This window comes from Helianthus annuus, chromosome 11 (assembly GCF_002127325.2).
Source record: "Helianthus annuus cultivar XRQ/B chromosome 11, HanXRQr2.0-SUNRISE, whole genome shotgun sequence".
Taxonomy (NCBI): domain Eukaryota; kingdom Viridiplantae; phylum Streptophyta; class Magnoliopsida; order Asterales; family Asteraceae; genus Helianthus; species Helianthus annuus.
The window spans coordinates 110,634,523-110,648,469 of record NC_035443.2 but is presented as its reverse complement, the minus strand read 5'-3'; the positions used below and the strand labels follow the sequence as shown (position 1 = coordinate 110,648,469).

The 13,947-nt window shown below is 45.8% G+C and overlaps 2 protein-coding genes across 2 annotated transcripts; both read right to left on the bottom strand.

The window, feature by feature from the left end:
* Positions 1–3,857: 3,857 nt before the first annotated feature.
* On the bottom strand, positions 3,858–10,847 carry LOC118484046 (N66 matrix protein-like). The gene is made up of 2 exons (XM_035979939.1): positions 10,197–10,847; positions 3,858–3,953 (listed from the first exon to the last, which is right to left on the bottom strand). The coding sequence occupies exons 1-2, from the start codon at positions 10,845–10,847 to the stop codon at positions 3,858–3,860; spliced, it is 747 nt and encodes a 248-aa protein (XP_035835832.1).
* Positions 10,848–12,119: 1,272 nt separating this feature from the next.
* On the bottom strand, positions 12,120–13,433 carry LOC110920135 (calphotin-like). The gene has a single exon (XM_022164369.1). The coding sequence runs from the start codon at positions 13,431–13,433 to the stop codon at positions 12,120–12,122; it is 1,314 nt and encodes a 437-aa protein (XP_022020061.1).
* Positions 13,434–13,947: the final 514 nt, after the last annotated feature.

Here is a 13,947-nt window from a genome sequence, read left to right as displayed (position 1 = left end):
AAAGGATATCTGTTCTTGATTGTCAACTTGTTTAGCTCGCAGTAGTCGATATACATGCGGAAACTACCGTCCTTCTTCTTAACAAACAGCACTGGAGCTCCCCAAGGCGAGAAGCTTGGTCTGATAAATCCCTTGTCCAACAATTCCTGAAGTTGCGTTGACAACTCCTGCATTTCTGAAGGCGCAAATCGATAAGGTGCCTTAGCCATAGGCGCGGCGCCTGGAACTAAGTCAATATGAAACTCGACTTGTCTTTGTGGCGGCAATTGTGACAACTCGTACTTCGAACTTATCTTGTGTAACGTTATATGCTTACGTGAATTATATTATTTATATGAATACATGATATGTTATATGAATGCTATGTGTGCATGATACGTGAACCAAACGCACAACGCACAACCCGATCGCACAAGGCCATTGGGCCGTATGGTTTGCACGGACCAAGGGCAGCCCGTGAAGGGCCGGCCCACTCTCTTTGCACGAATAACATTAGGGAAGGGGGGGTAGACTCCTCAATTGTTTTGGCAAAACACTTCACACACAAAAACCCTTTGCACGAATAACATTAGGGAAGGGGGGGTTAGTATATGTTTACCGATTTCATGCTTGGTGATGTTGATGATTTAATCGGTTAATTTTTATTAGATGATGTTGAGATTGTTTTGATTGTATATGATTATATTAGTGTTATGCATGCTAGTAACTTGGTTCATAGGTTGTACGATTTTATGAATGCATGATAACCGGATTGAAGGCTACTGCTATGGTCATTGCTCTTATTCGAATGCATGTTGTTAACCGGTTGTGATATTATGATAAGGGGTTATGACTTAGGTTGCATGATCGTTCATAATTCGATTAATCACATGAATCCGATTATATGTTCTGCATGTTGGCAAATAGATGTTCTTGAGATGATATGAATGTAGATGAACATGTTTGATTTCCTGAATAAGTTGTTGATTGATCTGAATTGTGAAACTGCTAAATCTGTTTGCTGAAATTACGGAATGATTGTTGTTAATGATTATGGAAATCTGTTACAAATTGATAGACTTAACACGGTTACGAGTCGAGACCGTGTGATCTCGACCTGAGCATGATAACCCGAGACCATGGTTGCGAGTCCCGTTGCGACTCGAGACCTCACACCGACACACAGCAGCACGAGCCGAGACCGAGGTTGCGAGTCCCATTGCGACTCGAGACCGGACCATGACAAGCCGAGACCGAGGTTGCGAGTCCCGTTGCGACTCGAGACCGGACCATGACAAACCGAGACCGCCCCTGTTGCAACTCGAGATCTCATTCGTTGCGACTCGAGATCTCGACACCAGCCCAACTCGAGACCGCTTGGTCTCGACTCGAGACTGTGAGCACGGGCACCTTATTGGATTGTTTAAATCTTATTGGGCCGATGTGTTATTGGGTTGCTATGTTATTTGGGCCGGGAACTATTGAATTTCATCGGGTGAACCGCACAAGGATGTTGGGCTTGTGCGAGTCCAAATCTTGCATACGTTGTTAACTGTTAAAGTGTATTTGACTGATTACGTGTTGCCATGATAAATACGTGTTAACTTATGTGATACATACGTGCATTACTTGAAGTCAAAACCTGACTTGTATGGTAACCCTGTTAGGACGAGGATGACCACTTTAGTTCAAGAACCTTTTGTGTATCTGCCGAGCAAACCAAGGTGAGTTCACATAGCCAAGGCATGGGATTCCCAGGTTGGGAATTGGGTTGGAATGTTGACATGGAATGATTACTCGTACTTACGCAATCACTAGACTATAGACCATCGTCCTCAGGATAGTCAGGACACTTACGTAAAACCTGCGTAAACTAGTATCTACCATTGTCTCCCGGGTCGGGAGGACACTTACGTAAATCCTGCGTAACCTAATACCTAATACTGTCTTCCGGGTCGGAAGGACACTTACGTAAATCCTGCGTAAACCCCACACGTACCACTGTCCTCGGGGAAGGGCACTCACGTAAATCCTGCGTGAACTTGTACGTATTCCTGTTCTCGGTTTAAGAAGAACACATGGTTGCAAATAGTCTAGTAAGTACCATAATGGGAAGTCCCCGTTAGTAAAGATAAACGTGGGAATCCCCCACTAGTAATATATATACAAGGCTTGGGAAGCCCCATTAGATGAACTTACGCATTACTGTTACGAACTTATTTTCTGTGAACTCGCTCAACTAGTTGTTGATTATTTGATGCATGCCTTGCAGGACCTTAGGTACTTTATGGAGCTTGCACAGGGAGGAGCAGGTCATTGTGGGATACGGATCGTGAACGATATTTGAACTTATAACTTATTTTGGGTTTTCATTATTATGCTTCCGCTACTTAAACAAGTTTGGTTTGAACATCAATCGTATTGATTTGGGTTTTATAAACTACTTTAACTATTATATGTTTGTTCAATATGATTGGTGGCTTGATCCTGGTCATGTCACGCCTCCAAGCGGTGGTACTCCGCGTGTGGATTTTGGGGGTGTGACAGATTGGTATCAGAGCCATTGGTTATAGAGAACTTGGTTTTAATATGGGGAAAACGTTTTTATTAAAACCAGACTATAACCAGAACAGTGCTCTCAACGATCCACAACGACACTTCGCTCCACGTGCAAGACTCGACATCCTAGGTAATAAGGTTTATGATTATTACCTGCATGCTAGAACTATATAGAACTTTGCTCGCATTACGTTTAGATACACATGACTTTATTACATGAGAATACCTACGTGCTTACGCTTTTCTGTCATCGCCCTATTCGCGAACCACTCTCACTTACGTTACTTTTACTATCAAGATCATGTCCGGATGAATTAACATGACTCAAGCCCAGCTAGAGGCTCTCGTTCAAGCTCAAGTTGCTGCGGCACTTGCAGCCGCACAAGCAGGAGGTATATCCTGTGGTTATAGCACACACTAGGATCTTTAGATCCTACACTCCTAAACTAGCCCCTGTAATTAAACCTTGTCCTATTCGTACACAATAGGTCAACTAGCACAGCAACCAGCCTGCACTTTCAAGAATTTCATGGACTGTCGTTCCAGCACCTTCAACGACACGGAGGGAGCGGTTGGACTCCTCCATTGGTTCGAAAGGCTCGAAACTGACTTCGAGGTGCATGATTGCCCTGAGTCTCGTAGAGTAAAGTTTGCTACTAGGACACTCGAAGGTGCTGCATTAACCTGGTGGGAAGCACAGGTTCAGATGTTATGGCTGGCAGCTGCTAACGCCACTCCCTGGAATGAGTTTAAGGATTTAATTAAGGAAGAGTTTTGCAGTCAAGAGGACATCCACAAACTAGAGGTAGAGTTCCTCAACCTACAGATGGTGGGGTCTGAAATTGAAGTTTATACGAGGAGATCAAACGAGTTAGCCACATTTTGTCCTACTATGGTAGACCCTCCCACCAAACGCATCGAACTGTATCTCAAGGGTCTAGTGCCCGAAATTCAGAGTCATATGACCACAGCTAACCTTGGTACTATCCAGCAAGTCACTCGACTGGCTCATCGTCTCACAGACCAGGCTGTAGAACAGAACAAACTACCGAAACGTGCTAAGACTGACACTGCATATGCTTCTAGAGATAACAAACGCAAGTGGGATGAAAACCTGAGCACGGGATTAATTTTGGTCCAGCCCCTGACGCAGAAGCAAGAGATAGACGACTACCAAAGGCCCAGACATCAGTTTTCTAGTAGTCATGGGCAGAAAAGATATCGAGGAACTCACCCATGGTGCAACATTTGTAACAGATACCATAGTGGACGGTGTCGCAAGGAACGATGTCAGAGATGTCTCAAGATTGGTCATGAAGCTAAGGATTGTCGAAACTAACGTCCTGTAAGCCAGGAACAACAACAACAACAACAACAGCCCCAAGCCCCACAGGCTCAGCGGCAGTAGCAAAGTTCTAGAGAATGTTTTCAGTATGGTACAAAAGATCACTATGAGAGACACTATCCACAATTGAACTGGAACCAGAATCAGAACCACGACCATGGAAGCAGGAACGACAATGGGGTTAGCAATGAGGGAAACAATGGAAACAATGACGCCCACGACCGTGTGTTCGGGATGGGTCAGGGTGATGCAAGGGACGATCTTAACGTAATAATGGGTAAGTTCCTTCTTGTCGACTTCTATGTTACTATATTGTTTGATTCGAGTGTGAATACCAATTATATGTCCTTGAAGTTAGTCGAATGATAAAACATACACCAACTCCCTTGAACACCCAACGTGTCGTAGTGTTAGTTAATGGTAAGGTCTAGAAGCTGTACTTAGTTCAGGGATTGTAATCTTATCCTCACTGGTCAGACGTTCCCTACCGACCTCATTCCTATAGTTCTGGACAGCACCCATAGCTCGCGTGCCATATCGTCTAGCTTCATCAGAATAGGAGGAACTGTCAAAGCAGCTACAAGAGCTCTTGGAAAAGGGCTTTATTCGTCCAAGCCCTTCGCCATGGGGAGCTCCAGTATGATTCGTGAGAAAGAAGGATGGTACCTTCAGGATGTGCATCGACTACCGTGAACTCAACAAGGTGACGGTGAAGAACCGTTATCCTCTTCCACGCATAGACGACTTATTCGACCAGTTGCAAGGGTCGTGTTACTACTCCAAGATAGACCTGAGGTCAGGTTATCATCAGCTGAGAGTCCGAGAGGAGGACGTCTCCAAGACAGCATTCAGTACTCGCTACGGCCACTACGAGTTTCTTGTCATGCCGTTCGGGTTGACGAACGCGCCTGCCGTATTTATGGACCTTATGAACAGGGTGTGCAAACCCTATCTTGACAAGTTCGTCATTGTCTTCATCGACGACATTCTGATCTACTCCAAGAGTTAGGAGGAACACGAGCAGCATCTACGTCTTATTTTGGAACTTCTACGAAAGGAACAGCTGTACGCTAAGTTTTCGAAATGCGACTTCTGGCTTCGTGAAGTCCACTTTCTAGGCCACGTAGTGAACGAGGATGGGATCCATGTTGATCCATCCAAGGTAGACTCGATCAGAAACTGGCCTGCACCACGTACACCAACAGAAATACGCCAATTTTTGGGCTTGGCGGGGTACTACAGACGGTTTATCAAGGATTTCTCGAAGATTGCTCAGCCACTTACACTACTGACACAGAAGGGTGTCACCTATCGCTGGGGAGAGCCCCAGGAGACTGCTTTTCAGCACTTATAGGATAGACTTTGCAGTGCACCTATCCTCTCTTTGCCAGAGGGCACAGACGACTTCGTGGTTTACTGTGATGCATCCATTCAGGGTCTTGGATGTGTGTTAATGCAGCGCGACAAGGTTATTGCTTATGCCTCGCGCCAACTTAAGATTCACGAACGGAACTACACGACGCACGATTTAGAGCTGGGAGCTGTTGTTTTCGCACTTAAGATATGGTGACACTACCTGTACGGTACCAAGTGCACAACTTACACCGATCACAGGAGTCTCGAGCATATTCTTAAGCAGAAGGATTTGAATATACGTCAACGGCGATGGGTCGAGTTACTGAACGATTACGAGTGCGCCATCAAGTACCATCCAGGCAAAGCCAATGTTGTGGCTGACGCCCTCAGTCGGAAAGACACTTTACCTCGGCGCGTGCGAGCGCTGCAGCTTACGATTCAGTCTAGCCTTCCTACACAGATACGAGATGCTCAGGCAGAAGCATTGAAACCAGAAAACGTAAGGGCAGAAGCCCTACGCGGCTCAAGGCAACGATTAAAACAGAAGGCAGACGGCGCCTACTATGTAACGGGGCGTATTTGGGTCCCACTTTATGGCGGTCTACAAGAACTTGTGATGGACGAAGCACACAAGTCTCGCTACTCGGTACACCCAGGTTCGGACAAAATGTACCACGACATCAGAACTACTTATTGGTGGCCTAGCATGAAGGCCCACATCGCTACGTACGTTGGAAAATGCTTGACCTGTGCGAGAGTCAAGGTCGAATACCAGAAACCAGCTGGCCTACTTCAGCAGCCTAAGATACCGCAATGGAAATGGGAAGAAATTTCCATGGATTTCGTTACAGGCCTACCTAGATCCCAGCGTGGGAATGATACCATATGGGTGATCGTGGATCGACTCACCAAGTCTGCACATTTCCTGGCTATAAAGGAAACGGATAAGTTTTCCACTCTTGCAGACGTCTATCTCAAGGAAGTTGTCTCGAGGCACGGGGTGCCCACTTCAATCATTTCGGATCGGGATGCACGATTCACATCAGAACTATGGCAAGCGATGCACAAATATTTCGGCTCACGGTTAGACATGAGCCCAGCATATCATCCTCAGACGGATGGGCAGTCTGAGCGAACGATCCAAACTCTTGAAGACATGCTTCGGGCATGCGTTATTGACTTCGGCAACGGCTGGGAAAAGCACCTCCCTTTGGTGGAGTTCTCATACAATAACAGTTATCACACCAGCAAACAAGCCGCTCCATTCGAGGCATTGTACGGACGTAAATGCCGGTCACCTCTCTGTTGGGCAGAGGTGGGGGATAGTCAGATTACGGGTCCAGAAATTGTAGTGGACGCCACAGAAAAGATTGCACAGATACGACAACGCATGGCGGCAGCACGCGACCGTCAGAAAGCCTACGCGGACAAGCGTAGAAAGCCATTGGAATTTCAGGTCGGGGACCGGGTTTTACTTAAAGTCTCACCCTGGAAGGGTGTGGTACGTTTTGGCAAACGGGGCAAACTAAATCCGCGGTACGTCGGACCGTTCAAAATCATTGAGAAAATCGGCAAAGTAGCCTACAAGCTAAACCTACCAGCTGAACTCGGCGCAGTTCACAATGTCTTTCACGTGTCGAATCTGAAGAAGTGCCTGTCAGATGAGACCCTCATAGTTCCTTTTAAGGAACTCACTATCGACGAGCGGTTGTAGTTCGTCGAGGAGCCAGTTGAAATCACGGACCGGGATGTGAAGATCCTCAAAAACAAGAGAATCCCTCTTGTTCGAGTACGTTGGAACTCCAAACGTGGCCCAGAGTACACCTGGGAACGCGAAGACAGGATGACAGAAAAGTACCCCCAGTTATTCGGAACCAATGCAACCACTACTGAGGCTGAAGCTACTACTTCGGAATTTCGGGACGAAATTCCAGATCAACGGGGGGAGGATGTGACACCCCAGGAAAACCAGTGAACGATATAACTTACCTAGCTTCCTCAGCGAGTGCATACCAAATTTCGGGACGAAATTTCTTTTTAGTTGGGGATAATGTGACAACTCGTACTTCGAACTTATCTTGTGTAACGTTATATGCTTACGTGAATCATATTATTTATATGAATACATGATATGTTATATGAATGCTATGTGTGCATGATACGTGAACCAAACGCACAACGCACAACCCGATCGCACAAGGCCATTGGGCCGTATGGTTTGCACGGACCAAGGGCAGCCCGTGAAGGGCCGGCCCACTCTCTTTGCACGAATAACATTAGGGAAGGAGGGGTAGACTCCTCAATTGTTTTGGCAAAACACTTCACACACAAAAACCCTAGTCGCTACTTCTCTCCCTCTCTCGTGTGCTTTGGAACTCGACGGCAACAACCCTTAGGATCGAAGATTATGCCTTGCTCGGATCACCCTTGTTCACTCGAGACCTCACTTGTTTCGATCCTCTAACCCGGTTAGTATATGTTTACCGATTTCATGCTTGGTGATGTTGATGATTTAATCGGTTAATTTTTATTAGATGATGTTGAGATTGTTTTGATTGTATATGATTATATTAGTGTTATGCATGCTAGTAACTTGGTTCATAGGTTGTACGATTTTATGAATGCATGATAACCGGATTGAAGGCTACTGCTATGGTCATTGCTCTTATTCGAATGCATGTTGTTAACCGGTTGTGATATTATGATAAGGGGTTATGACTTAGGTTGCATGATCGTTCATAATTCGATTAATCACATGAATCCGATTATATGTTCTGCATGTTGGCAAATAGATGTTCTTGAGATGATATGAATGTAGATGAACATGTTTGATTTCCTGAATAAGTTGTTGATTGATCTGAATTGTGAAACTGCTAAATCTGTTTGCTGAAATTACGGAATGATTGTTGTTAATGATTATGGAAATCTGTTACAAATTGAGAGACTTAACACGGTTGCAAGTCGAGACCGTGTGATCTCGACCTGAGCATGATAACCCGAGACCATGGTTGCGAGTCCCGTTGCGACTCGAGACCTCACACCGACACACAGCAGCACGAGCCGAGACCGAGGTTGCGAGTCCCGTTGCGACTCGAGACCGGACCATGACAAGCCGAGACCGAGGTTGCGAGTCCCGTTGCGACTCGAGACCGGACCATGACAAACCGAGACCGCCCCTGTTGCGACTCGAGATCTCATTCGTTGCGACTCGAGATCTCGACACCAGCCCAACTCGAGACCGCTTGGTCTCAACTCGAGACTGTGAGCACGGGCACCTTATTGGACTGTTTAAATCTTATTGGGCCGATGTGTTATTGGGTTGCTATGTTATTTGGGCCGGGAACTATTGAATTTCATCGGGTGAACCGCACAAGGATGTTGGGCTTGTGCGAGTCCAAATCTTGCATACGTTGTTAACTGTTAAAGTGTATTTGACTGATTACGTGTTGCCATGATAAATACGTGTTAACTTATGTGATACATACGTGCATTACTTGAAGTCAAAACCTGACTTGTATGGTAACCCTGTTAGGACGAGGTTGACCACTTTAGTTCAAGAACCTTTTGTGTATCTGCCGAGCAAACCAAGGTGAGTTCACACAGCCAAGGCATGGGATTCCCGGGTTGGGAATTGGGTTGGAATGTTGACATGGAATGATTACTCGTACTTACGCAATCACTAGACTATAGACCATCGTCCTCAGGATAGTCAGGACACTTACGTAAAACCTGCGTAAACTAGTATCTACCATTGTCTCCCGGGTCGGGAGGACACTTACGTAAATCCTGCGTAACCTAATACCCACTACTGTCTTCCGGGTCGGAAGGACACTTACGTAAATCCTGCGTAAACCCCACACGTACCACTGTCCTCGGGGAAGGGCACTCACGTAAATCCTGCGTGAACTTGTACGTATTCCTGTTCTCGGTTTAAGAAGAACACATGGTTGCAAATAGTCTAGTAAGTACCATAATGGGAAGTCCCCGTTAGTAAAGATAAACGTGGGAATCCCCCACTAGTAATATATATACAAGGCTTGGGAAGCCCCATTAGATGAACTTACGCATTACTGTTACGAACTTATTTTCTGTGAACTCGCTCAACTAGTTGTTGATTATTTGCTGCATGCCTTGCAGGACCTTAGGTACTTTATGGAGCTTGCACAGGGAGGAGCAGGTCATTGTGGGATACGGATCGTGAACGATATTTGAACTTATAACTTATTTTGGGTTTTCATTATTATGCTTCCGCTACTTAAACAAGTTTGGTTTGAACATCAATCGTATTGATTTGGGTTTTATAAACTACTTTAACTATTATATGTTTGTTCAATATGATTGGTGGCTTGATCCTGGTCATGTCACGCCTCCAAGCGGTGGTACTCCGCGTGTGGATTTTGGGGGTGTGACAGCAATCCTGGCAAGTCTTTGGGGAAGACCTCAGGATATTCCTTCACGACTGGAATGTCTTCTAGTTTCGGTGCAGTGGCTTCCTTATCCACAATGTGTGCCAAGAAGGCAACACATCCTTTCTGCAAACACTTTCTAGCCTTCAAACAGCTAATGATCCTTAAGGGCGTATCGCGCTTCTCTCCATGTACCACAATCGTTTCTCCATTCGCCATCGGAATGCGAATGATCTTCTCGTGACATATAATCTCTGCTCTGTTGCTTGACAACCAATCCATCCCGACTACCACGTCGAAGCTTCCCAACTCGAGGGCAGAAGATCAAGCGAAAACTCGTGTTCTCCCAGTTCTATCACGCAACCGCTGATGACCTCATTTGCTTCTACTAGCTTTCCATTGGCTAGTTCTATCGAATATGGAATGTCTAACTTACTGACTACCAACCCAAGTATATTCTTAAATTCTAGCGACACAAAACTATAATCGGCACCAGTATCAAATAGTACAGATGCAAAGCGTTGATTGATAGGGAACGTACCAGTAACTACGTTTGGATCCTGGCGTGCTTCTCTTGCTCCGATGTTGAAAACTCTTCCTTGAGATTGATTGAGCTTTGGGCATTCTCTCTTAAAGTTCCCCATGTCTCCACAATTGAAACAACCTGGTCCCCGACCATTACCGTTCCCATTACCACCTTGAGCGTTGTTTGCTCCGTGGTTTCCACTCCCAGCTTGATTTCCAAAATTACCACGGTTTCCATTACCTCCATTATTTCCTTGCGGGCGATTTCCATTCCCATTACCTCCACAGTTGTTACCAAAACCCCTTTGACCACCACAGCCAGTACCAACCCAGCATGTTTCTTTCGAGTGACCAACTCTTCCACAAGATTCACATTTTCCAGCTCGGCATCGTCCATTGTGATGCAACTGACACGCATCACATTTGGGCAAGGTACCCATATACCCCTTTCCTTTGGCCTTGGCCGGTGCGCTCGTCTCATCTTTCTTGTTTGTACTACTGGTGCCTTTCTTAAAGTTGGAGAACTTCCGTTTGTTCTCACTGGATGACTCAACGTGAGTCTCCTTCTTTTTCTGGTCAGGAGTCGAAAACTTGCTTAACCTGATAGCTTCTTCAGTCAGTGATACGCTTAGATCGATAGCCTCAGTAATTGTTGCAGGCTTTGACGATGTCACCATACTCATAATCTGAGGTGCCAACCCCCAAATAAACCGCTCGATGCATTAAACTCTGGATCAACCATGTACGGCACAACGCGTGACAAGTCGTGGAATCTTTGCACATATTCCGCAATCTTCGGTCCGTCCATTTTGAGGTGCCAAAACTCAGTCTCCAACTTTTGGATTTCAGCCCTGGAGCAGTATTTCTTTCGCATGAGCTCTTTCATTTCATCCCATGACATGGCGTAAGCAGCTTCTTCCCCCAGGGTTTGGACTTGAAGATTCCACCAGGATAAGGCACCATCTAGAAAGAGTCCTAAGATGTAGGTGACTTGTTGTTCAGGAGCACACTTGCTCATCCTTAAAACAGAATCCGTCTTCTCCGTCCATCTGACAAAGGCTACAGCACCCCCGGTGCCGTCGAAATTCAATGGCTTACAGTCTAGAAATTGTTTATAGGTACAACCTATAAAAGTAACATCATTCACAGCAAGCATTAGTGATTGCACATGGAATATCCAAAAGTAACGTAATGTGTTTATAGCGACTTATCATTACCGTGGGGTGGGTTGTTCCCAGAGGTGCCACCGCTATGTTCTGAGCGCTGGGCCTCGTGCTGTGCAATAGCCTGTGAAATCCGTTCCTGTAACTCTACCTCAGTAGTGGGCAAACGAGTTTCTCTTCGTGGAGGCATCTTCTATAAGAAGATTGCGTTGGTCATGCCATAATAAGTATAGTAAGTATGTAATACGCGCATGTAATAACATTCATCAACACATGTATACGCATAACATCCCATGTCATAACACAAACAAGTAATCCAACAATGTATGTAATGAGAATGTTGCGATTGAGCTATCATATATCAAGACCACAAGTATAGCTTTACAAGTTTAACAATGTATCATACATAAAAAGAGACTAAGGGTCACATCACCCTTGGCCGAATCGTCTAACAAACTACATCAGTCAAAAGTCAAAAGTCAACATGTGGTCTTCAAAAAGCTGTGCAATCTGGCTCAATAGTTGCACTCTCATCAAAAGTATGTTATCTGCATCAAACCAAAAACCTCTAAGCTGATGGCGGAGGAGGAGGAGGTGGAGGAACGAAGAGCAACCTGCGCAAATGCGCCAAATCCTCCTCAAGTGCATGAATGATACACAGCAGGTAACCAATCTACTGCTCCATAGTGAGGAAACGGATGTCAAAATCAGGGTACGGTAGGAGAGGAGCTGGTGGTGTCGCGAATGGTGACTGACAAGGATAAGGCGGAGGACGCGTGATCCTCTCTAGCTCCATGACTCTCCTACACAGCATCTCCTGCTGGAGCTGAGTGACAAAAGCAGATCATCCCTCGAGTATCCAATGTGGAAGGGATGGTATGGATCAGATATAGGCATCACGTTGGGTGGAAACCAAATAAGTGGCTCGCCCGTGGGTGCAGACGCAAAAGGATCAGTGTGTGTAGACTGTGGCATGAAATGATCGGCTGCTGACACAGGTGGTGTGTGACTGGGCTGCTGACTGGATGGTCCTCCCGGACGGGGAGGAGGGATTTCCTGAAGAAATGTGACTGGTAGATCTGTGCGGTGAGTGTCAGACTCATGTGGGTGAAATGGGACGGTATCAACGGGTGCCTGGGTAGATGCAGGTGGGGGAGTAACGGGTCTAACAAAAGGAGGATAGTCGTCATCGTCCTCGATCCACCCATTGCGGGTGTGAGCATATCTGGGGTGTACATGGGTAGCAAAAGGAGCATGATCAATAAGTGTAGGGATCGGGTCAGGTAGCGGTGGTGCAACAGCTGGTGCATCGACATGTACTGGATCGTCCTCAGATAAAGGATCATGTGCCGGTATAGGCTCAGGTGCAATCTCAGACTCAGGGTCAGCTGGAGCATACTCAAGATCAACGGGTATATCAAAGAGCTGATCGTCAGGAATGACAGGTGCCTCAAAAGGCTGCTCGTCAAGTACAAACTCAATCTCATGATCTTGGTCAAAGTCGTGTGGAAAGATAGGTGCGGCAGACATCGCTGTGTCGGAATCAGTGTCAATGGGATAATGTTGCACGCCCCGTGCGTGTAAAGTAGCAGATGATACGGACTCGAATGAGTCAGGACCAGAATGGTCAGATGGAATCTCAACGGCAGGAATCTCGACCAACGGAATAGCAATGATATCAGCGACTGTGACCTCGACAAGTGGTGCAACAATGTCATCATCGACTGGAATCTCTGCAAGCGGAATAGCAACATCATCATCAACCGGAGCCTCACCATCCTGGGCATCCTCATGGGGACCCTCGATAAAATGATCGATTTTGTCGTCAAACATAGCATCAAGAGGCAGATCCTCCAGAGGAAATGCAGCAAGAGGAAAAGGAGCAGGGATCGGAACAAGAAGTAGATCCCCATCAGGAAAACCATCAGCTATAGGTATATCGTCTCCGAAATCTGGTAAAGCGAACGGCTGAAAATCATCATCGTCGTCATTTGTAGTATCAGATGTAAAAACCTCAGGGTCTGTGGCTATCTCATCATCCGAGACTATGGCCATAGGGTCCACTGTGTCAGATACTCCACTCTCGGAAGAAGATGACATAATGTCTGTAACACAACCACAACATATGCACATACATCAACAATCATCCAAATAAGCATGTAAGTAATAATGAAAGCATGTAATCATCCTAGTCTTCCCAGACTATCCCACCCAGCCTCTCAGACTGACTACCTAGTCTCTCAGACTAAAACCTTCCCAGTTTCTCAAAACTGACTACCCAGTCTCTAAGACTCAATTTCCCTAGTCTCTAAGACTTAATTTCCCCAATCTCTAAGACTAAACCTCCCCAGTCTCTAAGACTGAACCTCCCCAGTCTCTAAGACTGAACCTCCCCAGTCTCTAAGACTGAACCTCCCCAGTCTCTAAGACTGAACCTCCCAGTCTCTAAGACTGAATTATAATTATAGCCTTGAAATGCGTTTTTGTGCCCTTTTGTTTGTAAAAATGTTTGTTCCCTGGATCTGGACGTTTTGTGTATGCAATGTAAAACATGTTTGAAAATGTTTTCTTGAGAGCCCTAATGATCGTAGTCTAGACTCGAGAAAGAATCCTA